Source organism: Sclerotinia sclerotiorum, genomic scaffold, assembly GCF_000146945.2.
Source record: "Sclerotinia sclerotiorum 1980 UF-70 scaffold_9 genomic scaffold, whole genome shotgun sequence".
Taxonomy (NCBI): domain Eukaryota; kingdom Fungi; phylum Ascomycota; class Leotiomycetes; order Helotiales; family Sclerotiniaceae; genus Sclerotinia; species Sclerotinia sclerotiorum.
The window spans coordinates 1,002,138-1,025,166 of NW_001820827.1; the positions used below are offsets into that span (position 1 = coordinate 1,002,138).

At 41.9% G+C, this 23,029-nt stretch overlaps 10 protein-coding genes and 1 non-coding gene across 11 annotated transcripts; 8 read left to right on the forward strand and 3 right to left on the reverse strand.

The window, feature by feature from the left end:
- Positions 1–62: 62 nt before the first annotated feature.
- Positions 63–667, reverse strand: SS1G_07315 (predicted protein; the record flags this gene model as incomplete). The annotated part of the gene is made up of 2 exons (XM_001591819.1): positions 63–164; positions 485–667. 2 exons carry the CDS (start codon positions 665–667, stop codon positions 63–65), a joined length of 285 nt encoding a protein of 94 aa, XP_001591869.1.
- Positions 668–2,200: 1,533 nt separating this feature from the next.
- On the reverse strand, positions 2,201–3,288 carry SS1G_07316 (hypothetical protein; the record flags this gene model as incomplete). The annotated part of the gene is made up of 2 exons (XM_001591820.1): positions 2,201–2,524; positions 2,590–3,288. 2 exons carry the CDS (start codon positions 3,286–3,288, stop codon positions 2,201–2,203), a joined length of 1,023 nt encoding a protein of 340 aa, XP_001591870.1.
- A 767-nt stretch (positions 3,289–4,055) lies between these two features.
- On the forward strand, positions 4,056–4,472 carry SS1G_07317 (hypothetical protein; the record flags this gene model as incomplete). The annotated part of the gene is made up of 1 exon (XM_001591821.1): positions 4,056–4,472. The coding sequence occupies one exon, from the start codon at positions 4,056–4,058 to the stop codon at positions 4,470–4,472; it is 417 nt and encodes a 138-aa protein (XP_001591871.1).
- A 441-nt stretch (positions 4,473–4,913) lies between these two features.
- Positions 4,914–5,349, reverse strand: SS1G_07318 (predicted protein; the record flags this gene model as incomplete). The annotated part of the gene is made up of 3 exons (XM_001591822.1): positions 4,914–4,967; positions 5,039–5,154; positions 5,331–5,349. The coding sequence occupies 3 exons, from the start codon at positions 5,347–5,349 to the stop codon at positions 4,914–4,916; spliced, it is 189 nt and encodes a 62-aa protein (XP_001591872.1).
- Positions 5,350–5,768: 419 nt separating this feature from the next.
- SS1G_07319 (hypothetical protein) lies at positions 5,769–6,950 on the forward strand (the record flags this gene model as incomplete). Its single annotated transcript, XM_001591823.1, has 4 exons — positions 5,769–5,818; positions 5,932–6,141; positions 6,363–6,535; positions 6,604–6,950. The coding sequence occupies 4 exons, from the start codon at positions 5,769–5,771 to the stop codon at positions 6,948–6,950; spliced, it is 780 nt and encodes a 259-aa protein (XP_001591873.1).
- Positions 6,951–9,997: 3,047 nt separating this feature from the next.
- SS1G_14587 lies at positions 9,998–10,095 on the forward strand. Its single transcript has one exon. It is a non-coding gene; the product is annotated as a tRNA-Ser (tRNA).
- A 1,786-nt stretch (positions 10,096–11,881) lies between these two features.
- Positions 11,882–12,811, forward strand: SS1G_07320 (GTP-binding protein SARA; the record flags this gene model as incomplete). The annotated part of the gene is made up of 6 exons (XM_001591824.1): positions 11,882–11,900; positions 11,979–12,082; positions 12,189–12,228; positions 12,298–12,363; positions 12,417–12,716; positions 12,771–12,811. The coding sequence occupies 6 exons, from the start codon at positions 11,882–11,884 to the stop codon at positions 12,809–12,811; spliced, it is 570 nt and encodes a 189-aa protein (XP_001591874.1).
- Positions 12,812–13,508: 697 nt separating this feature from the next.
- Positions 13,509–15,960, forward strand: SS1G_07321 (hypothetical protein; the record flags this gene model as incomplete). Its single annotated transcript, XM_001591825.1, has 3 exons — positions 13,509–14,054; positions 14,178–14,559; positions 14,615–15,960. 3 exons carry the CDS (start codon positions 13,509–13,511, stop codon positions 15,958–15,960), a joined length of 2,274 nt encoding a protein of 757 aa, XP_001591875.1.
- A 1,695-nt stretch (positions 15,961–17,655) lies between these two features.
- SS1G_07322 (predicted protein) lies at positions 17,656–19,010 on the forward strand (the record flags this gene model as incomplete). Its single annotated transcript, XM_001591826.1, has 2 exons — positions 17,656–18,885; positions 18,936–19,010. 2 exons carry the CDS (start codon positions 17,656–17,658, stop codon positions 19,008–19,010), a joined length of 1,305 nt encoding a protein of 434 aa, XP_001591876.1.
- Positions 19,011–19,935: 925 nt separating this feature from the next.
- On the forward strand, positions 19,936–21,408 carry SS1G_07323 (hypothetical protein; the record flags this gene model as incomplete). Its single annotated transcript, XM_001591827.1, has 1 exon — positions 19,936–21,408. One exon carries the CDS (start codon positions 19,936–19,938, stop codon positions 21,406–21,408), a length of 1,473 nt encoding a protein of 490 aa, XP_001591877.1.
- A 564-nt stretch (positions 21,409–21,972) lies between these two features.
- Positions 21,973–22,242, forward strand: SS1G_07324 (hypothetical protein; the record flags this gene model as incomplete). The annotated part of the gene is made up of 1 exon (XM_001591828.1): positions 21,973–22,242. The coding sequence occupies one exon, from the start codon at positions 21,973–21,975 to the stop codon at positions 22,240–22,242; it is 270 nt and encodes an 89-aa protein (XP_001591878.1).
- Between the last annotated feature and the right edge of the window lie 787 nt (positions 22,243–23,029).

Consider the following 23,029-nt stretch of genomic DNA (forward strand, 5'->3'; position numbering starts at 1 on the left):
TCTGTCAATCAAATATCCTTATCTTTCTGAAGTGGATCATTGAGTAGTTCCACTCAAATAATCTATATCTTTTTAAGGGCCGATGTTGCGATAAACCTGCATACGGCCACGCAGTCCCTTAAAAGCGTTCGCGGGAATGTGGCTTCAGGAATTTGGAAACGGCCCTGCAACGCCGCATTCGGTCCTAGCACTTATCTATCATTCTCGGGTGAGAAAACACATCATTCATGCTCTCATTTCCTCAACTAGCCGCCATTACATGAACTTGTTAGAGGTCAGCAAGCAATCTTCCGGCCCAATGGTCTGACCACGACTGTTTGATGCGAAACTCCATCTGCTGCTTCATTAAGTGGATCTAAGAGCTCATCATGAACACTCTCACCATTCTCGACGCCCTAAAATGCTTCTGGAATTGTCCGAACTTCTGGGGCAGCAGTCCTTCCTTTTTCCTGGAACATAATCTGATTGAAGATAATTTTCACACGATTCTCGCTCCAGTTAAATATTTTTTGATAAGCCAGTATAAAAGATTCCTGACCAACTGCAACTCGAAAACGTGCGAGACTATGGGATGACGAGTACAACCAACTTGACGAAGAGAGGAAATCTCAAAGCCACTTGCTATCATAACAGTTTTCCAAGTCCCTGATGTCGAATCACCAGTCATCATTGCCGAATTACCATCTGTGCTATAGTCCTTGTGATCGAAGGAACCCAGCAAACTGTGAACCACAAATAAGAGGATGCTGCCTGTTGATTGTGCGGTAATCTACAAATACACATTCTCCACAAGCCTGTGCCAAAGTGTTTCCACTCTACAACGTCCTTTGAAGATTGAAACCATTAGTGTTTTTCCTCAACCATGACGATATACGTAGTAGAAGATATTTCATCTATCACAAACCTATCGTATGCTAGTTTATCAAAACTTCCCAATAGCACATTCTGATGTACACATGCTTGGTGGATGGAAATTGTGTATAGTGCAGTTGAACTCCTCGGAAGGAAATGCAAATTATATTAGTATCATGCAAAGCCGCAAAGATGGTAATTCTTTTGCCATAGAGTTATTTCTCGCAAACTGGTGTCAGGATGGATACTCGAGATATGAGAATTACATTTTTTGGAAATTGAATGAAAGGGAATGAAATGAAATGGAATGGAATGGAATGGAATACGATATCTTGAATTATAATTTATGGATGATGAGAGGGTTTTAAGTTGAGGTTACCTATATTCTGTGTTTGTTTATATATATGGTTGGTTGGTGGATCTCCACTCAACTATCCTCAATCAGTGATTTCTACATGTCTCGAAGTCGAAATAGGAAAAAGTTGAGCTGAACTCTTACCATCCTAGTTTCAGAACTGTTGCGCATTAATCAGTAAGTTAAAGATTGGATGAATAGAAGAATTAAAGGAGTTTATCCTCAGCTGATTGATGATTGGCATATATCCTTGATATTTCCTAGCGTGTTAATATCGCAACTATTATTAGATTGGATTGATGGTGATGGAAAATTGGAAATAGGAATAGGAATAGGAATATATTAGCAAGAAAGATATATGAGGGTTAAAAGACTGATCGATGTGAGTATATTTGTTGGGAAGGAAACTTGGAGTTAGGCGGTAAGGATTTATGGTATGGAAGTTATATGAGTGGGGATGGAATGGATGTAGATGTAGAAGCTAGCAGGTAGTCTGGAAGGAGAGAGTGTGGAGATGAGTGAGATTAGTCAATTTATGTGTTAAGTAGGAGTAGGATTATTTAGTGGGATGGATATTCATCATGATTTGGTGTGTTGTATGTTGTGTATGAAATACTTGGGATCTTTATATACGTGATGTTGATATGATATGTAGTGAAGTGATTCATTATACAAATGAGGGTGGATTATATATTGGGACTGCTGTATAGCTCTCCTTTAACTTCTCGCTAAATATACTCTTTCATTCTTTTATATTGTTGAAAATGATTATGGTAATTTTAGTAGCTCCTTTAGTTTTAGTACCTGTATTCGGATATGCTAGAAGTGCGAAGGAGATATTTAATAAAAACCGCCGGGCATCTGCTTTAAAGTACTCCTTATTGAAACACGAATTCCATTTGACGCACAAACATAATAATCCAGCAAACACATGAAAGAAAATCGACCAAATAAAAACGCCAGAATAGAATTATATACCCCATTAAAATCTATCTAACCCATCAATTGTCTAATATCCTCCGGTGGCCATCTCACCTGAGCAAAACTAAGACATCTCTTAATACTTTGCAAAAATTTCCTCGTAATTTCATCACCCATTACATGACCCTTATCCGTCTCGTGCAATTTCTCGCGCGCACTACGCTCGTGAATACCCACCATCGTAACACCAATTGGCCATGCAGCTTTTCCAATACTGAGTCGTAGATATCCATCATTTGCATCGACGTAACGTTTTTCCTGCGCAGCTTTGACGATTTCTACAATGGGTTCTAGAATTCCTTCGTCTAGATCGCCTTTTTCAAATTTGCGGAATAGCTATGAATCCTTCGTGTTAGTCTACAATACCATGAGATGAAAAAGATATGCAACGTATAACTTACAGGAGTCATATTTTCCTTACTCTGCACCATGGCATTATAAGCCGCTTTACTAGCAAAAGTATCTCTCTTCTCCTTTTCCAAAGCTTGTTCCCATTCCGTCAAAACCATAGTAAAATAACTCGCCAACTGTCTAAACAAGTATTTCCTCCCCTCCTCATCCTTCGGCACAGTCTCCACCTTCATATCCTTCTCCTCGACCAGTACCAACGTCGTAGGAATCGGCCCCGTCGTCATAACCACCCCCAATTTCCTATACCTCCTCAACCTCTGCTTATGATTCTCCGCAAACAATTTCGCCGGATGTCCCATCTCACGTAATTTGGGAATCAACTCTTCATCCGGGATATCATCCTCCTCCACCTCCTCCACATCCTGCTTAACCAACTCCGGTAATCCCAATCTCTTCCTCCTCTTCCTTTCTTCCTCCGCCTCTCTTTCCTCCCTCTGTTTTCTCGATTCCTCAGCTAATCGCCTTCTTTTTTCTTCGCGCGCTTTATTGGCTTCTTCCTCTTCCTCCTCGCGTTTGCGCTTTTGTACTAATTTGGCTTCGCGCTCGGTTTCAATGGCGCGTTGCTCTGCGAGATATTTGGCTTGTCGTTCTGCTTCGATTTCGGAACGTTTCATATATTTTTTAGAGGTATCGGCGGAGGATTCGGTCTTTTTGGATATCTCCTTGGACATTAGAGATGCGAAATCCATGATGAAGGCTATGGCGGTTTGCGCCGGAGGATATTGGATTTATGGTGATTGAATTAGAGATTTATGATTATTATGAACGTATACTTCGTGGGGAGATCTTGTGGGATTTGGTAGAAAGATAGAATTGATTGAAAGGTTGGATTGTTGTTTATAGATGATAGATGTTCTACTCCCCAGATTATGAAGTGTACAAACCCGAGGCTGAACATTTTTTGACAAGGCCTCGATTTTGCCTCGAGAACTTCTTTCTTCACCACCAGCTCTACCCAACACCAAGAATACTCATTTAGACGCACCATAGTATATATACAATAAATAATACAGCTATGGCAACGACTACACTGACAAAAATTGATCGCAATATCACCGTTCCATTCCATCTCAAGCTTTTCTACAAAAGCGGTTCATTTCACAGGTACGTAAATAAATCTCAGCCTTCCCAAAATATTCATTTTATTAACGTGAAAACCAGACTCGAGGAATTTAGTCCGCACGGTGAATTACCTCTTCACGTTAATATATATACATGGCAATCCTGTACTTTGCGCGAATTATCACATTTACTAGCAACTGCGCTTCCAGATCTTTTGCCTGATCCGGCGATTGGCACTCGTCTTTCATTTCGTCTTATATTTCCCGATTCACGACCTGCTGCTAGTGGTCCAGCGAGATATATAACTAAAGATCTGGGTAGTGTCGTGATTGGGGATGGGGGACCGGGAATTCTGCCCGATGAAGAAGAGAGCGCGATTGTTTCGGGAGGAATTATGGCGGGGAGTTTGATGGGGGAACCGGAAAAGACGTTGCAGGATGCGAGGTTTGTCATTGGTGATTATGTTTGCTGTGCGATCTTACCACCCATGGCAGATGGAGGAGTTGCGCCACCACCTAGTGGTCCATCGAGAGGGGGGTTTGCGGGTGGAAGATCCGAGACGAGTGAGTTTGGGGGTAGAGGGGGGATGGCTCCTAGACAGAATGGATTTGGGGGCGGGTATAGAGGAAGAGGGGGCTCAAGAGGTGGAGGATTCGGTCAGGGTATGGGTCAAGGACCAGGAGCAGGTGGTGTGCCGAGTGGGGAATGGAGACGAGGTGAGAGAATACCGGATGGTCCATCTGGAGGAAGAGGTCGTGGTTATGGAGGTGGAGGTGGAGGGGGCTTTGGAGGTGGAAGAGGTCGATATTGAGAGTATGAGGCGACGTACGATACCGTTACCATGCTATTACGAACGACGGCGCCGCTTTTTCTTGGAACTATAATTTCATCTTTTGCTCGATTTTTCGCGATTTTGGAAGTGAATGGTATATTTTATCCATCATCTCAACTCCTTAGGCAACCTTCCCGCACTACCAGCAATGTATGTAGGATGTCGGTTGTAACTTAGAAGTGTATTAGGTCAGTCCTACCAAAGTCATGTCGGTAATTACCAAACCGCAAAAATATTAATACCCAGATCATCCAGGCATGCTTTGGACCACGGTGATGAATGCAAATTCAATTCCATAGACTTCGATTGTCCCATAAAGACTCTCATGATATCTCCCCTCACATATGTACAGCCTCTAGCCTTTCGTCTCAGAGCCTAATTCCTGCCTTCTGTCCCTTTCCTCCATCTCCTCTCTTCCATTTAAAATTCCGCAATAACATCGCCTCTACGCTTTCCTCTCATTTCCCATTTTCCCTATCTCCATATTAGCTCTCCATTTTTCTTCCGCAGAATCTTCAACCTCCGGATCGAATATCAAGTCTTACATCAGTCGTATAAGCCAAATAACCAACAATACTGGGAACAAACGCTCCAAACACAAATGTGATAGCAGCAGTACGACCCGTCCATCGAAAGTACTTGTGGCGGTTTGTGAACATATCTATTCCCATTAGTATCTCCCATACTGCCAAGTCTATTGTCGTAACCATTGTATGCGGCGGCAGAATGATATGGTGTAATTGTAGAACATACTATTATATTTGACCAACGCGGGGTCCATCGCGAGTGCTATCTCCAGTCAGCCCAATCACCAATTCGCAGCAGAATAATACAAACAGTGATTATGTCCCGCCATTGTGAATAAAGTTTGCAAATATCAAAGCACTTGTGCTGTTAGTTATCCCGTTTGATCGTAAATATCAAGCATGTGGATTGAGGTTCATGATGTTGAGCTAGGACTGATCGGAAAAATGGTTTGCCCGATCTGATCCGTGCTGATGCATGCTGGGATGAGATTTACATATGATTCCCTTGCTTGTGGTCAAGTAATGACGAATGGTTTGCTATTCTCCAGTTTTATCAGAGATTGGACCGAGGTGGGCTAAGGGGAGCTAGTTATCTAGGTAGGTAGTTAAAGAGAGGATGTCTGAATTCCTTTCACTTGTGTTTTTGGTATCAATCTTGATTGTCTTTCAAATACATTCCTATAGTCTTATCATATCTATCAATTATCAAGTATAGTTACAATTACAATCGTAATACACCAGATCAACCATGGCTTCAGAGAACCCCTCATCAGAGCAACCAAAAATCAAACTCTACTGGTAGAAATTGTCCACCCCCCCTTCCATCCCCATTTCCTCTTCATCGATCTATCCACATCCACATCTCTCCCATCCCAATTCCAATCCCAATATCACTAACCCACTATCTTAAGGCTCAACCAATCCCGCTCCCAGCGCATCCTCTGGCTCCTAGAAGAATTAAAACTAGACTACGAGCTAGAAATCATCCACAGACTTCCCTCCAAACATGCACCTTCTGAACTGAAGAAAGTTCATGCATTGGGAAAATCTCCCGTTCTTACTATTCTCCCTCCTGGAGCTAAGGAACCGGTCGTTTTGGCTGAGAGTGCTTTTATCATCGAGTAAGTTTTTCTGGGGTTTCTTCAACGGGGATGCTGTGTTTGGGATTTGAGGCGGTGCTGGGGTATTTATGAATTTGGAGATGGAATAGAAGATGGAGGGTTCGAGTAGTTCTTGAATCATGATTTGATAGCTTATGATTAGGGGGATGTTAGACTTCATCATTTCTCTTTCCTTAATTACTCAGAGAAATTCATTTATAGCCCATACTAACACATCCGAGATATCTTCTCGACCACTTCACCCACGGAAGCACTCTCCTTCCCACGCGTTGGAAACCTGGTCAAGAAAATACCCTCTGTGGCGAAACAGAGGAATGGACTCGGTTCCGCTATTACATGCATTATGCCGAAGGATCCCTGATGCCATACCTCGTCGTCTCACTCATCATGTCCTGTAAGTTTCCTTCTCATGCCCAATTCATCCCCTCTCCCTCATTATCCCAAACAACACTAACAAACCAGTGATTGATTCCCCAAACCTCCCCTTCTTCATCCGTCCCATCACCGGCATGATAACCGGCAAAGTCCTCTCCACATTCCTCGAACCAAATTTCAACACCCATTTCACATTTCTCAATGAACAAATCCAGACTTCCCCATCCGATGGAAAATATCTCTGTGGTGAGCATCTTACCGGTGCAGATATACTCATGTCATTTCCACTTGTAGCTGCTAAAAAGCGTGCTGGATTGACGGAGGAGAAATTTCCGGAATTGTTTGCGTATATTGAGAGATTGGAAAATGAAGATGGCTATAAGAAAGCTGTGGAGAAGATTGTGGAGATCGAGGGGGAATTTCAGGCGGTTTAGTGAAGGGGGTAGAAGGATGTTGAAACTGCACGTGGCTCGCGTTGAGCTCGAAGCGAGAAGTAAAAAGACAATGGGTATTGACATTCGTGACTCTTCGCTTTAGCCGTTGTATAATAAAGTATTTTCCTTAATGTATTATTATATGAAAGCAATCCCAGTTTTTCTTAACATACTCCCATATATACTTTTATACACCGTCCTGAAGCTTCCACAACCCCCTCTAGAAATTCCACCAGTATCAATATTAACTACAACACTCAAACGCCGTAGCGTAATAACTTCATGCACAACACCAGCCAGCTTTTCCATAGACGAAGACAACAAGAATAATCGAGACACCTAGTGAGACGCACTAACCAATCTATCATATGTAACTGAAATACTATGAGTTGAGCGACACTCCTATAAATTAATCCCAAAGTGGAAAATACACATATTTATAGATGCACAACAAAAGTAAACGGACCTTAAGAATACCCATTCAGAGATGTAAGAGTCTTTTTGGGTCGGTTATTAACAATGGCTTCGTGTTATTCATATAAATTTTGTTTGATAACTTGATACTAGCATTTACTATCTAGTTATCTAACTGTGAATGAAACTTTCAGTATTACCAAAGTATTAACTCAGTATCTGAGAAATGGGAAGAAGCTGCTTTGGGAACATCTGGCAGGGATGTTTAGCATTTGAAAATAGAAATTTTCTCGAGATCTTTTGTTAGCCCGATGGCATTCTGTCCTTATTGTATTAGATTGATAGATATGCACCATTTATACGTGGCCTGTCGGAATTTGTCTAGTTATCAATCGATAGGGGCTAGGAATATATACTATATATTCATGACAAGAATACGGAAACATATTTAGTAAAGACTTTAGTAAATTCCAAGGTAATGACTTGGCTAGTATTCGATGAAATGTCATGTGATTAACCTCATAAAGAAAGTCGTAGAACCAGGGACTTCTAGCCCCTTCTCACTGTACATAGATAGTCCTCATATCCCATAATGTAGAATGCAAGAATGAACGCATTAATATAATAGTACTATGAAAATCGTGACATTGAAGTGAAACCAACAATATTATTTGTTGAGTTTGGAGATACAGACTGTTGAAATCGAGCTGTTGTTGAGCGGATATTCTGAGGGAAGATATTTTTTCAAAGATGTGTGATAATTCAAATGAACACAGTGGATTCTGTATGAAATAATGCGAGAAGAGCAATATAATGTACATCTACTGAGTGACACTCTTATAATTCTGATCTTGAGGAAGTATGCGCCATAAAGAATAGCTGGCGCACAAACAGCATCGGGAATACTCATCTTGATCCTGATCGTGACTGTTGAGAATTTTTTTTTTTTGACGGAAGGCTTTTGAATATTTAGAGTGTCTGTAATATTCCGGAAGACTTATCTTCACAAATGATCTGATATCAAAACCAGGTAGCCTAGCACGGAAGACAAATATGTCTCTATCCAATCCTACGCCTTGCACCTCACATCTTAACTTACAAACCTCCTAGCTCATCCATATTTGTCTTGCTTGTCCCAATTCAGTGTATCACTTGATATCTCGTTCATAAAATCCACCCATCCAATAAAACACCACAAATTGTTTGTTGCACATCGGAGGTGTGACTCATGGTAGAGAAATAAAGACGGACTAAATGACATACGACAGGACATCAACAACAATAACAACAACAATAACAATAACAATGCAGCACTAATGAAGACAGAAGAGATATAACGCATCAAGCTCTATGATTTCGCTGGCTTGGAAATGCAATAGACGGCCAAGTCAACTTGACGTCCCTAGGAAACCTTAACCGTGATCCAAACGCTCAATGGATAAGAATCTCCTATTCTTTCCTTTTTCACATCAAACTCAGCTTACACTTTTCATCAAAGGAACTTTCGTTCCGACAGGCAAGCAACAAATTTTTTGGCAGAAACAACGTCTGAAGTCCATTCGTTGCTAACCGGTTCTCAAAAATCAGGATTTTTGGCTCCTCGAGACATCAAACAAAGGATATCTTTATTCTTGATTGAACAGGTGGGAAACATGTTTCAGATTTGAGATGTGCAACAAAATTCAATTTCCATACCTTTCTTTGTCTAGATGGAGAGTTTGTGGAGAGTTTTGAGTATAGCAGATTCCGGGAATTTTTTTTCGGCAGCCTTCCATGGCACGTCTAAGCATACTAATGAAGGAAAAGCGAAGTTCTTTGTTCAACAATCCCGTGACTTTCTCTTCGAAAAGAACTGTGGTTGGTGGGTTGCTGTTACGCAGACAAAGGACTAAGAGTCTAGGAAGTTTTGTTGCATATCTGAAATGAGCGCGAATTTTATAAACTCGCAGATATTATGTATGGATGGTCTTCAGGTCGTTCTGCCGTATGCCAATCACTCACTAAGGTTTGAGGTTTGAGGCTTAGAGAAAAATAAACTTCTTTTTAGACAAAAAACAGCTTCTTATTTGGAAGCTTGAAAGAAACTTCTCTTTTGACAAGATTTTCCACATTGGATGTTCGCATATGTCCATCTGCCTTCTGAATCCGCATTGCTCTTAGTAATACGCATGCTATCAGGACGTGTGTCGCGATCAAGGAAATAAGAAAACGAACCAACTGAAAGAAATGCTACTCCAAAATATCGCAACTGGTGGATTTATGTTTGAAATTCTTTGATTTCGAAGCTAGAAAGTAATGGGGACATCTTTAGTGTATACTTATGAATCGTGGGCATGAGGTTTGCACCTCAACTCATGAAAAAGGATTTTCCAGATAGTGAGAACGATAATGTCTTCTGAAACATGTCCCGTACGGAGATGCTGTTAGTTGGCGAGTAGAATTTTGGTCTTTATAATATCGCATATATATGCAAACGCGTGCTGGGAGGAAAAATAAAAGACTTTGATTTATTGAATCGTGATGTTGAATGGCCGTTGACTTTAAGACAAGGTGAGTAATCGCGAATCTGGATTTTGCTATTCAGTGTCTTGAATATATATGCATACACGCGCCCTTTTGTTGTGAAATAACCTGGCACTTTGGCGGAGTGGTTAACGCGATGCCCTGCTATTGTGTAAAACAAAGATAGGCATTTCCTTCGGGAGCGAGTGTTCGAATCACTCAGGTGTCGTTTTGCATTTTTGACTCATTCTTGAAAGGTAAATAGGAATAACTTAATGCTGAGATCATTGTTGCTATTTTACATTCTGTATTTTTGAGCGGAGCGTTCTTTGGATAATTAGAGCCTCTTTTGAACGAAACCCCTTCTGGATGGAGACCTCTTTAGATGGAGCCTCTTTTGAATTGAATATTTTTTGGATGAGGCGATTTTTGAATAGAATCAAATTTGGATATAATCTCTTTTAACCTTTTTTGGATGGAGCTTTTTGGCATTCTTCGCCATATCGTTTTCACAATTAACATTGCTCATTTTGCTGTGTTCATCATGATGTGCCATTCGTTTCCTTCTTTCTTTGACTAGGAATTATTACTCTAGACACTAGTATGGCTTGAAGTATTGTTGCAGCACCCGTCCGTTATCGCATACCTTAAAAGGTATCTTGTAGGTACTCAAGAATATTACTAATGGGTAGGTATATACAGTTATTTGTGCTACATCCGGTGATACTTTGTAGCTGTACTACTTACATTTCTCGGGAAGCAGTAAGAATTTATGATAATATAAATCAGTGTTCCATTACAGCTATTGCCCAGTGTCTAAAGAAACGGGCTATCTGCTCCGTTTCTGCTCCTCCCCGAACATGTCAAGTTTCTATTTTAGTCGCTTTTTTCAGGTCGAATATCCAAGCAAAGAGAGAATAATCTAGAATGCGCTGAATGAAAGCGTATTAGGGCTCAATCTTCTTCTATGATGAGTCACCCCTGTATTATGATCGAATGCGACCTCTGGCTACCCGATTAGAGGTGAAATGATGAGTTGCCCGGCGCAGTAGATCGTATTCATCGAAGCAGACAAAAGGTAGATTGGATCGAACAGCCAACAGTCGAACATTCATATACTCGAGTAGTCGGGGTAGACAAGGGAGCAGAAGGGGAAACTGGATGCATCAAGAGAGACCAATTACCAACACAGGAGGGGACTAAGCAAGGGATGAGATAATAGAAGATGTAGCGGTCCTAGGCTGTTGGGGAGGGAAGGCCATATTTCGAGATCAAAGCTATCCCTACATATCCAGATAATGCTCGGGAATTTCTCCCACGAATTGCACTTACAACAGGGACTAGATGAATAGAATCAGTCCTTGGTGATGGAATTCAATTGTATATCCATAATAGAATGCCAATCAGAATCTTGTAAACAAGACTTTAGCTAACCTTGCTTGACATTGATTGGTGTTTTCGGGTGACTTGTTCTTCCATCAGATAGACATTCAGTAAATCTGAAAAGAGTGCAGGCGAGCATGAGGCTATTGCCAGTATGACCAAAAAATCGTTTTTGATATTGATATTTGTAGAATGTTCCGAGGAAGTATATCGCAAAAGGTGACGTGAACTGAACCATCATTAGCCTACTCAATCTAACGCTGCTACTTTGCCCGCTAAGTAACTGGATCCACAGACTAGGTCAGTCAACTCTCGATGATACAGAATTCAGTTCCGAAGAGATTTAAAGAACTGGGAAAGTTGTCCCTTTGCTAATTCTTTCGATTCTCAAATTCCCAATTGTGTTTCCAACATGTGTTGTGGCACAGATATTATGAGTAGCGCACTAATGTGTTAATGCCCCAATAATAAGGTTAAATACATTACTAGCGTCGGCCAGGTTTATGAGAGCCAAATCCATCCACGTATCTATGAACTTTCAATATTAGATTCAACTATTTGACTTTCATCAACCACAACCTGTGAGAGTACCTGAATTTCGATTTCGATAATCTAATTTAATATCAAACAATATGTGGCTCCTCGATTGGTGTATGTAGAGCTCCTGGAAAGAATTGGAGATGAAGTGGTTCACATCTTGACAGCTTGCTGATATTATTTCCTAAATAGTTTGGGATACTCTTGCGTCCTTGGGACTCTTGAATAAGCATGCAAAACTTCTGTTTCTCGGTCTTGACAATGCCGGAAAGACGACTCTATTACATATGTTGAAGGTCCGTTGGAAGAAATTAGCTTAGGAGGATGCTGGATTTAAATCGAGCGACAACTTGTTCTCGTATTCAGGGATAAGAGACAATTGCTGACAAAAATTTCTTCCAGAACGACCGAGTTGCCATTCTTCAACCTACTCTTCATCCTAGTAAGGACCTCTAACTCACGCACATTGGCGCAGAGCACACGTAGTCATCAGTCACTAACCATGCGACAGCATCCGAGGAACTTGCTATCGGCAATGTCAAGTTCACAACTTTCGATTTGGGAGGACATCAACAGGGTATTTGTTCTTGCAATGCTGAAATGGTGAGTATCAAGCTAATACGTATGTAGCTCGACGTCTCTGGAAGGATTACTTCCCAGAAGTCTCCGGTATCGTTTTCTTAGTCGATTCCAAAGATCATGAACGTTTTGTCGAATCGAAAGCCGAGCTCGATGCCCTCTTGTCAATGGAGGACCTTTCTAAAGTACCCTTCCTTATCCTCGGAAACAAGATCGATCACCCAGATGCTATCAGCGAGGACCAATTAAGACACGAATTGGGATTATATCAAACTACTGGAAAGGGCAAGGTTCCTCTCGAGGGTATCAGACCTATTGAGGTATTCATGTGCTCTGTGGTTATGAGACAAGGTGCGTCCTTTGTTGTGCGAAAGTTACCACGGCCTAAACTAATTCTGGATATAGGTTACGGTGAAGGTATTAGATGGTTATCGCAATATGTCTAAATAATGGAGGTGGAGTGGCAGGGGAGGAGGTATATGGGATGATGGGGACGATTTCTTATGGAGATCTGTTATGATGGACGGAGTTACGCAAAGGTCGTTTTTTTCAATGCTTTTTTGGTAGGTTCTGGGAGCTCATGAGAGTTTCACTTCCGGAGCCAAACCGGCCAACATGTTTGTACCAGCATAGTATCGCGATCAAGACTTTTATCTTTCTCAATACAGATATCATGAGCCCCGTGCACCTGAACTTCGTGAATATGCTAGATATTAAAGTCCTGGAAGACCAAGACATTTAGTGATCAGGCCATGGCATCATATGATTTTGTGCATGTCTTAGTGGTGCTGGAGATGCCCCATAAGTAATTTTCAAGGCTTGTAACTCCCCATGGCTACCTAAAATACAAACTTTTCGGGTATTTGTAGTAATTTAGAAGCCAGAATGTGAGTCTGACTTATCCATGGGTGCTAAGAAAACTAGCATATCTACGTCATAAACTATTTTTGGATGCGAGGCTCACCCAACATAATTTAACATATTCTCCCCACACTTTTCCATAATACTTCATACTATAACCATATTTCATTCGCATGTGAGATACGAAAACCCCCCATTCTTAATGCACATATATGCAGGAAGATACATAGACTACCTGTCTTCTCCTGAAAACACAGCCAATTATTCGACAACAACTCAAAGATGGCGGATCTCCGCCACAACACAGATGGTCCATCACCACTCTCCGCAGAAGGCTACGATGAATCGCTCCTTCCCGATTTCCACCGGGAATTCATTTCTGAAGAACACCTCCAAGAATTTGCCAACGCGCTGAGCGCACCAGATCCAAGTCCTAGTTCAGATGATCTGTCAGTATATTCGCAAGTTCAGAGTCCGAGAGAGCCATCTACACCACATCGCAGCAGTATAGATATACGGAGAAATAGTAAAGTTGCACTTGGGAGTGGATCAAATACACCGGGAGATAGGGGAAGTTTGTTCATTACTGCCCAGAACGACTGGGCTCCGGTGAATCCTACGAGGTTAGGCGGGAGGGGGAAAAGGAAAGGAGAGAAGAGGAAGGCAGGTAGAAAATCGAGAAGAAGTAAAGATGAGACGAGAGAAGGATATCTATATTCCATTTTGAAATGGCCATTACTGGGAGTGGTTTTTATGTGGATTGGGGGGTTAGGATTGTCATATTTGGTGACGAGATTGTATATTTGGACATATGAGCATTTCATTGCTGTAAGTGGTTCCTGGCTCGAGTACTTATGCGGAGATAGAGAAATGTTGTGTGGCGGCGGCATGTCGTCTCGAGGTTTTGGGGCTTTGGTTTCCAATTCATGTACTAATTACCCGGTTTTACAGTGGAGGGGCAAACGAAATCAGTTGCGGAAACGACTGTACAGCACCACGAACTACGGCGATTGGGTCAAAGAAGCACAAGAATTGGATAAATATCTAGGAAACGATAAGTGGAAAGCTGAGGATGAATACGCCTACTATGATTCCAAGACAGTGCGAAGAGTTTTGGAACAGATTCGAAAGTGCAGACGGAGAATCGAACAAGAGGATGGAGCAGGAAAGTCATCCAACGGAAGTGCTGCGACAAAAGCAAAAGCAGTTGAGGACCTGAAAGCATTAATCGAGGCATGCGTAAAGAATAATTTTGTGGGAGTAGAAAATTCAAGATTATACTCCCAAACTTATTACGGAACGAAGAATTTGGTACAAAATTTCGTTGATGAAGGTAGATTGAAGTTTTGCGCCCCATCATCAAAAAATCAACTGACGAAACGATTTAGTCGAGAGAGGTGTTTCAATTCTGGCAAAATCTGATCTACTCCAAGATGAAGAAAAGCGTACACTCTTCAAACGGATGCACACAAATTATGGTCGCACGGCACTTTGTCTTTCTGGTGGAGCATCTTTTGCTTATTACCATTTTGGAGTTATTAAAGCATTGCTAGATGCGAATCTTTTGCCGGAAGTGATAACAGGGACTTCAGGGGGTGCTCTAGTAGCTGCTTTAGTCGCCACAAGAACCAACGATGAATTAAAGGCGTTGCTTGTCCCTGCTCTAGCTGGTCGAATCAATGCCTGCTCGGAGCCATTCACTACTTGGGTGCCTAGATGGTGGAAATCAGGAGCCAGATTCGACTCAGTAGAATGGGCTCGACGATGCAGTTGGTTTACGCGAGGTAGCATGACTTTCCGTGAAGCATACGAACGAACTGGCCGAATCCTTAATGTGTCATGCGTTCCTGCTGATCCTCACAGTCCTACCATATTGACCAATTATTTGACAAGTCCTGATTGTGTTATATGGTCAGCAGTTCTAGCTTCAGCGGCTGTTCCTGGCATTTTGAACCCCGTAGTTCTTATGATGAAGCAACGAGATGGTACTCTTGCACCATACTCATTTGGTCACAAATGGAAAGATGGGAGTTTACGGACCGATATTCCTCTCAAAGCACTAAACCTACACTTCAATGTCAACTTTAGCATCGTTTCTCAGGTCAATCCTCATATTAATCTATTTTTCTTCTCTTCACGAGGTTCAGTCGGTCAACCAGTCACTCATAGACGTGGTAGAGGTTGGAGGGGTGGATTCCTTGGAAGCGCCACTGAACAATATCTCAAACTCGATCTTAAGAAATGGCTGAAAGTAGTACGCCACCTTGAGTTACTACCACGTCCTTTGGGTCAGGATTGGAGTGAAATATGGCTTCAACAATTCTCGGGAAATATTACAATCTGGCCACGATCCATCATCTCGGACTTTTGGCGTATCCTTAGTGATCCGAATCCAAAGCAATTGGGCAGGATGCTTCACGTTGGTCAGCAAAGTGTATTCCCAAAACTAATGTTTATTGCCAATCGATTAAAAGTCGAAAGAAATATTGAGTCTGGAAGAAGAGCAACTCGACAGAATGTGAGAAGAGGTAGCATTGAGAGTATTTTGAGTGAAGATGATTTGAAAGATCTACTTGTACGAAGTGGTACGGCCAGCGAAGCCGAAGGGGAAACAGCTACACAATCAGACGATGAACTGACGGATAGCGTGGTGACATCTGAAGACGAATTTGACGGACTCAATTTGAAGATGAGTGAGAAGGAACCCCTGATTAATGGGGATAAGGAAGAGTAATCATTGTTTTTCGAAAGCGAGTTTATACAGGACATAGATTGGTATTCAGGGTTTATATTGAAGCGTCAGACAGACAAAGGGCATAGTTGAGATACAGGGTTAGATACACAAATCATATAATATCGATTTCAATTCTGGAATAGTTTCTGGCATGGCTGATGAATTTTGTGTAACCTCGGACGAACTTACGTATCACTACCATTTGATCTTTCTCTTCCATTTTTGCCTGAAATTACATGACGAAGGTCTCGCCATTCACTAGCAGCAGAAGGTAGGTACAGTGCAATATTTCTAGTAAGCATATAACCAGCTAATCAACCATTTAACGATAGCCACAGCGGAAGTGCTGTTTCTTATGACGTTTAAAAAATGAGCTGGACCCAAGACCGTGAATACGTACCCTGTTACCCGCTCGGAACCTCGTGAAATCCAAGCATGGAATCCCCAGCGCGATACCCTAAAAATTGAATAGCATATTCTCGAGTGTTAGAATAACCAGTAGCCTCTGCAAGCCTCTACAGCAGTCGTGAAACGCCTCAAAATCTGCGGGGTGCTGGAGCAGGAGGACTGGCAAGAGGGAGTGTTTCGGTGAACATCCTCGTCATATTCTATCACAAGTCGATCGTTCACCATAGAGGCCTTATGTCAAGTGCCATCTAAAAGACTCATCTCAAAGATAAAACTCTGGCATGACCTGATGATGCAAAATGGAAGAGAACGGTACCAAACTTGACAAATCATGTGTCCAGGCTTCATAGCTTTGATGAAATGAAATGGCTTTGAATTTTTTGACACTAGAATACCTGTAGCTAGAATCCTGCTAATGGTTATCTTCCAGGAAGGAACCTTCTCCGGCGACCATTACTTCCGATCGAGAAGAGCTGTTACTTTGGCCCTAGGCAAAATAATTGCATCGATTTTAGGACCTTAAGAATAACATAGAAACTTTATACTCTAGGTTTCAAATCTTTATGAATTTGGCAAGCACCATGTATAATGAAGAGCTTCTTTATGGTATCCCAATACATATCTAGAAAGGGTGTGTTACACCGTAAAGATAGCACCCTTCGAATCATGCTCAAATCGTGCTTGAGAGGCCACTGTATGAAAGCCGGGTGGTTCGATCTCTTGCTCGAACAATAAAGACACCGAGTTTGATAGTACAAAACTTTGACCACGGGAAAAAGTTCTACTGTCTTTGACCTGGTAGACCTTTCTTTCCGAGGCCAAAGATTACCTCAATTTCTAGAATATTAAGAATTGCATGGGAGATTCATGTTTAAGAGCGCATTGTAACTTACAATGTCCCAACTTCAGAGCTTCGTTTTATCGCTTACTTAAGCACCTTCAGCTCCATCGCGTTCCGTCGCGTCCATAAAGCCCGCGTAACACCCGGATCCATCCCGCCAAATCCTCGAACACACCTATGAATCTTAGAGTTGCGCAACACAGTATTTCTGTGTTTACACCCACAGCAAATATTCTCAAAAATCAGGGCCCATACGCTAATGATAAAGAATTTCTAAGAGTCAGCTTTTTGAGTCAATTTGGATACGGTACTGAAGTCAACATTTGGTAAGATCTTACATCACTTTCGAGCACTTTGAGATAAGAAGTTTACGAGATTTTTTACAGGCGCAACGAACGACAAGACGTCACCAATACATAAGGGATAGCGGTTGACACTCAGATAGAATGGCGAAATTAAACAATACGAATCCTGCCTTCAAGGCCCCGGTTCAGAAAACCAATGCCACAAAGCAACAAAGTCCTCTAGGGCCAAGAAAGAGAAATGGAATGGAGAACGATGAAATCGCAAAGAATGGTGAGAAGGATGCAACGCCGGCGGAAAGTTCTGCCCGGAAGACATTTGGAACGGTTACTCAGTTCAACAATTCAGGTAGTCCCAGAGCACCAGTCGCGCCGATGACTGCGGATATGGAAAATGCGGAGGAGGAAGATGAGGACTCAGCAGACGAGGTATTGGGTGGACGCAGGGCTGGCGTAGAGGAAGGAGAGAACGAAGATGATGAAGCTGGGGTTCAAAACCAGTTTCAGCGAGAAGTGGCACTTCCGGATCTAACAAAGTCTCCGAAAACGCCAAAATCGTCGAAGAAGCAAGTTGCAAGGAAGACGGCAGCAGTACAAAATTCTCAGATCCACCGAGAGGAGACTGCGCAGCACGGTAAATCGCGAGAGGGGCAACAACCCACTCCAATCAGCAAGGGACGATTGGGGGATGAGATGTCAGCAGAGAAAGAGACTTCGCGCAGTAGAGGAAGACCGAAAAAGTCAGCCGGTTCCATGGCAACACCTGGCAAAGAAACTGATATTACAGTGTCGTCGAAAAAACATTCAAAAGCTGGCGGTAGACCTAAAGCTTCCTCCAAGAAAATTGTTCCCGCAATTGAACAAGCCGAAAACGAGGATGAAGATGAGGGTCAAGAAGATAGAGAAGACGAGAATAAAGAGGAGGGTGAAGATGATGGAGACAGCGATGATTCCGAGGGCGACGATGCGACCGAAGGTCTCACCGAAGAATCCTTTCAACCTCGTAAAGTGCAAGCCTCGCGAATAGACGGTGAGGGAAATGAGCAACTGCTTATTGAGTGGAAAGGATACCCGCTTCAGAAAGATTGGACCTGGGAATCAATTGGAAGATTAAGGGAGTCATGCCCGGATAAGATTGAGGAATGGGAGAATAGCGTCCAGAATGCTGCGACTGATATCCACGAGGTCGAAGCGATTCTGGAAAAGCGGAAGTTCAGGGGCAAGGTTCAATATCGTGTGAAGTGGGACGGATGGCAACATAAACACAACACGTGGGAGCCAGCGGAAATGTTGGAATTCGATGTCCCGTATATGGTGGAGGATTTTGAGGAGGCGCTAAAGAAGAAAGCGGAAAAGAAAGGAATTGCAAGAAAGGTAAGTGCGGACGCAGAGCTACCTGCAGCTAAGAGAAGAGGCCGGCCAAGGAAGTAAGCTCTGATTTCAAGGGTGTGAGAACGACATTCGGGAGTTTGGGGTGGGTCGAGTTGATTAATGGTTAAGACGTTTCGAGGTGGAGTTCACAGGATCCACGATACCCCGGTGAAAATTTTCAGGATTGCATTTGCTTTACTCATATTTGTTATTACGCTACTGATACATCTATGTAGCATTTTACTTTTGTTAAATCAGGAATGAAGATCTTTCTCATATACCATTCTTTTTCTATATATTTCGCTTGCTACTATAATGGGTAGGACTTGCTAGTATGTATAGATGGGTCTACATAAGATGACATACTTAACCTAGCTAAATTAGTGGATACGTTCTGGGGTCGATACAAGGTTCCCCGCAAAACACCAAGTTAGACATTGATTAGTTGCCTTGGCAACATGATTCGCAATAGATCTTGCAGCGAACGACAGAAGGTTAAAGAACTACGGAGTACCGGTCCGTTATATGTTGGTGCATTTTGTTATCTGGAAAGAGAACCCTTCTTCTTAAGGATCATTCCTTTGGCCTTGGAGTCTACAATTGGGTAGAAAGACAAATTTCAGAATAGGGATGAAATGATCAATCTATGTATATTATAAAGGGAAGGTGTTGTGGCTGATCAGAGTTATAGTGGTACTTATTTAATTCTTATCTGTCAACTATGGATAGTTCTAATCGATTTTTTCAAAATCCAGTTTTCAAAATCTCAATACCTTTCTTTCGACTGAGTATTATTTGAGTATTTGAGGTGATGCGCATCAAGAGGTTCGTTCAAGTTAGTCGGCAATTCGCACAATAATTGCTTATCTTATCCTCTTTTTATCCGCGTATTTGTTTATCTCCTCTGTTTACTTGTTGATATATTTATCCCTTTTAACCATCCCTCTTATTCATCGTTTTATTCATATCTGCGCTTCCTATCTTCACACCTTCAAAGGATATCACCATACATATAAGTGCATCTTGCTTTCTGTGTTTTCCCCTAAAATCAAAATGCCTACCGTGGAAGAACTTCAAGAACAACTTCGCTTGGCTAATGCTCGAGCTGAACAAGAAAAAAACCGGGCTGATGAGAAAGATCGGTCCCAACGCAGAACTACTCTTGCCGAGTATCTTGAACTGTGCCATACACACTTCTTCCAACCAATATCTGTTCAGACGGACAAAGCATTTGCTACCCAGTGGGTTAATCTAAAAGGCAAACTCTTTCCAAACCACCTCCGTCCATGGGATGATTTCCTCCTTATTCAACAAAACACTCAGCAGCGCTTGAAGTTGGCATACAAAGACTCTGATGAGAGGATCTTTGAAAGCTCTCATTTCATAGAGGTACTAGGACAAAAAATGACATCCCAAAAATTTTCAAGTGAAGCAGGTATTGTTCTCCTTCACACAGAGACCATAGAATACCCTGTTACGGCTATCATCCAGCATTTGCAATCCATTGATTCCATACAAAACGAATTTAATGTTCGTTCTGGGGTTCTTTTCGATAGTAATCCTAATGGATTGAGTGACAGAGGCGAAGAAGTTTCTCAGAGAATCCAGAGTTCACAGTCCTCAACACCTCATCATTCGATACCTCCTACTAGTGGTCTACGACGTGACCAAACATGTGTATATACACGTGAAAATGATGATGGCACACTTCGAAAACTCGCGTTTGTAGTGGAATACAAAGCCCCTCATAAGCTCAGTCTTTCCAGTCTTCATTTTAGTCTCCGGGAGATGGATATCAAATCTGTTATGAGTAATCCTTCCGTCCCCACAGCCAAAATCAAGGACGAGAATGACCAGGAGATCGATAACCTAGAGCACTTTAAATATCATGCTGATAGATTAGTGGCGTCTGTAATAGCGCAAAAATTCTCATATATGATTCAAAGTAGAGTACAATATGGTTACATTACAACAAGCAAAGCTTTCATTTTCCTTCATATTCAACTCGACGACCCGGGGACCGTGTACTACCATTTGATCGAGCCTAAAATTGATGTGGCGGTAGAAATGCACGCAAATCAAGAGTTCGTCGATCGTACTGCAATTAACCAGGTCTTGGCATTCAGTTTGTTGGCAATGGAGTCGGAGCCAACGAGTCAAATATGGTGTGAGAATGCTATGAGTATCCTCAATACCTGGGATGTGAACTATGAAGCTGTTCTTCGCACGATACCTGAGAACGTACGGAAAAATCCGCCACCCTCGAGTTACCGTACGAAAGCATATTTTCCGGTTGACCAGTTCAAAATGGTACCAGGCAATAAAAAGCGTAGTCGGAGCACACGCAGAGAACCTTCGACTTCTTGCAATGAGACCAATACAGGTCCATCTTATGCCACTGTCCTCGAGCCTCCGGTTACACCTTCTTGTCGCAGAACTCAACCCACCAACAATGAACATCCACCTCAAGATCGAGGAAATCGTTTTAAAAATGCAAACGTTTCCCAGAACGATGCTCGAAACTGACCCTTCTGTACCCAATTATGCTTAAAACGTCTTGTAGAAGGAAGGAATTTGGATATGCTCTGTCCTAATGTATCGGACCATCGTGTGAAGGACTTAAAGAGCAATCAACATCAACTTGACCGGCAAACTTTTCTCACCCTTCTACATCGACAACTTAAACGCAATCGAGATAATGATTGCTATCCATTGGGGGTAGAGGGCGCTCGTGGTGCTTTGTTCAAAATCACACTGACTTCACATGGTTATACTGTGGTAGCAAAGGGAACGGTGGCAGCCTTCATAAAAGACCTTGAGCACGAGCACCAGGTATATCAGCGGTTATTAGCAATTCAAGGCATTCGAGTACCAGTTTGCTTAGGAAGCATAAACCTTGCTCATCCGTACTATTATGACATCGGAGTGCAAATAGTCCACATGATTATTCTCTCGTGGGCTGGAGAAAAATTGGATAGGGATATGATCCTGAAACATATGAATCAGAAGAGGTTAGATATCCTGGTGACTCAATCAGTTGAAGAAGTCCATCATGCTGGGATATTTCATGGAGACGCACGAATACCAAACATGTTGTGGAATGCAGAAATGGACGGATTTATGTTGATTGACTTCGAGCGATCACAATCCAAAACTGATTTAGCACAAAACCTTGCACAACTTTTTCGAAATCGGAAGGAGAGGCGACGTTTTCCGGTTGAGCAAGCCTTGAATGAAAAGGCCGAAGAAATTACTCCAGACTTGGAATCCCGAGTCGAGATCTTGTTCATGAATGAAGTGTCATCTGCACGAGGAGAGGTTGCTAGATTTCTAAAGCAGGCGATTATTAAGGATGAGTGAGTGTTGATAAAAGAGTGGAAATGGTGATAATTCGCGATGACGTGCTGTGGCTTTTCTTTTCTTTTCCTAATCATCCAATATGATATACTCTAGCAAGTCTAGTACCCTACTTTTGGACCACCTGTAACGATACTGTACTGGAGGCAGCGGCTGCCTAAGGTTTCGTCTGGTTGGCAGTTGTGGGTTAAGGCTTTATCACTGGTATTCACTTGAAAGTGAATTCGTTACTAGATCAAGTAGAATGTAGGTAAACTAATTGATAACTAAGTTGAGCACGAAGCTCCTAAACTATGAAACTACTCTGACTATATAATGATCGATAAAGGGAGCCCCTAGGAGCTTTGAGGGCTCCTTATAACGTGATTACTTTTCATCCCAAGACACTAATCCTAATGGTGAATCGTGACACCACCCCTCTTTTGGACCACCTTTTTACACCAAAAATCGTGATTCTCATCTATTAATAACTTTATAATTAATTGATAAAATTTAATGAAATTTCAACAATAATTCTATTATATAATTATTAGTAGAATCTGAAAATTTTATATTTTTCCCAATTTTATTGATTGAGATATTAATGATTGAAATGTTACGAGGTTTGCCGTCTAGATCACGTGGAAGTGCTCTAGGCTCTCGAGGTGGTTTATAACTAGGCGTCAAGCAGGGACTTAAAGTAATGACAATAATGCAATTCGTAACTAATAGTAGAGTATGCTAAATGATTGATCTTGAGCACGAAGCTCTATACAAAGGAAATCCATCTTGATTATATAGACCTTCGTGC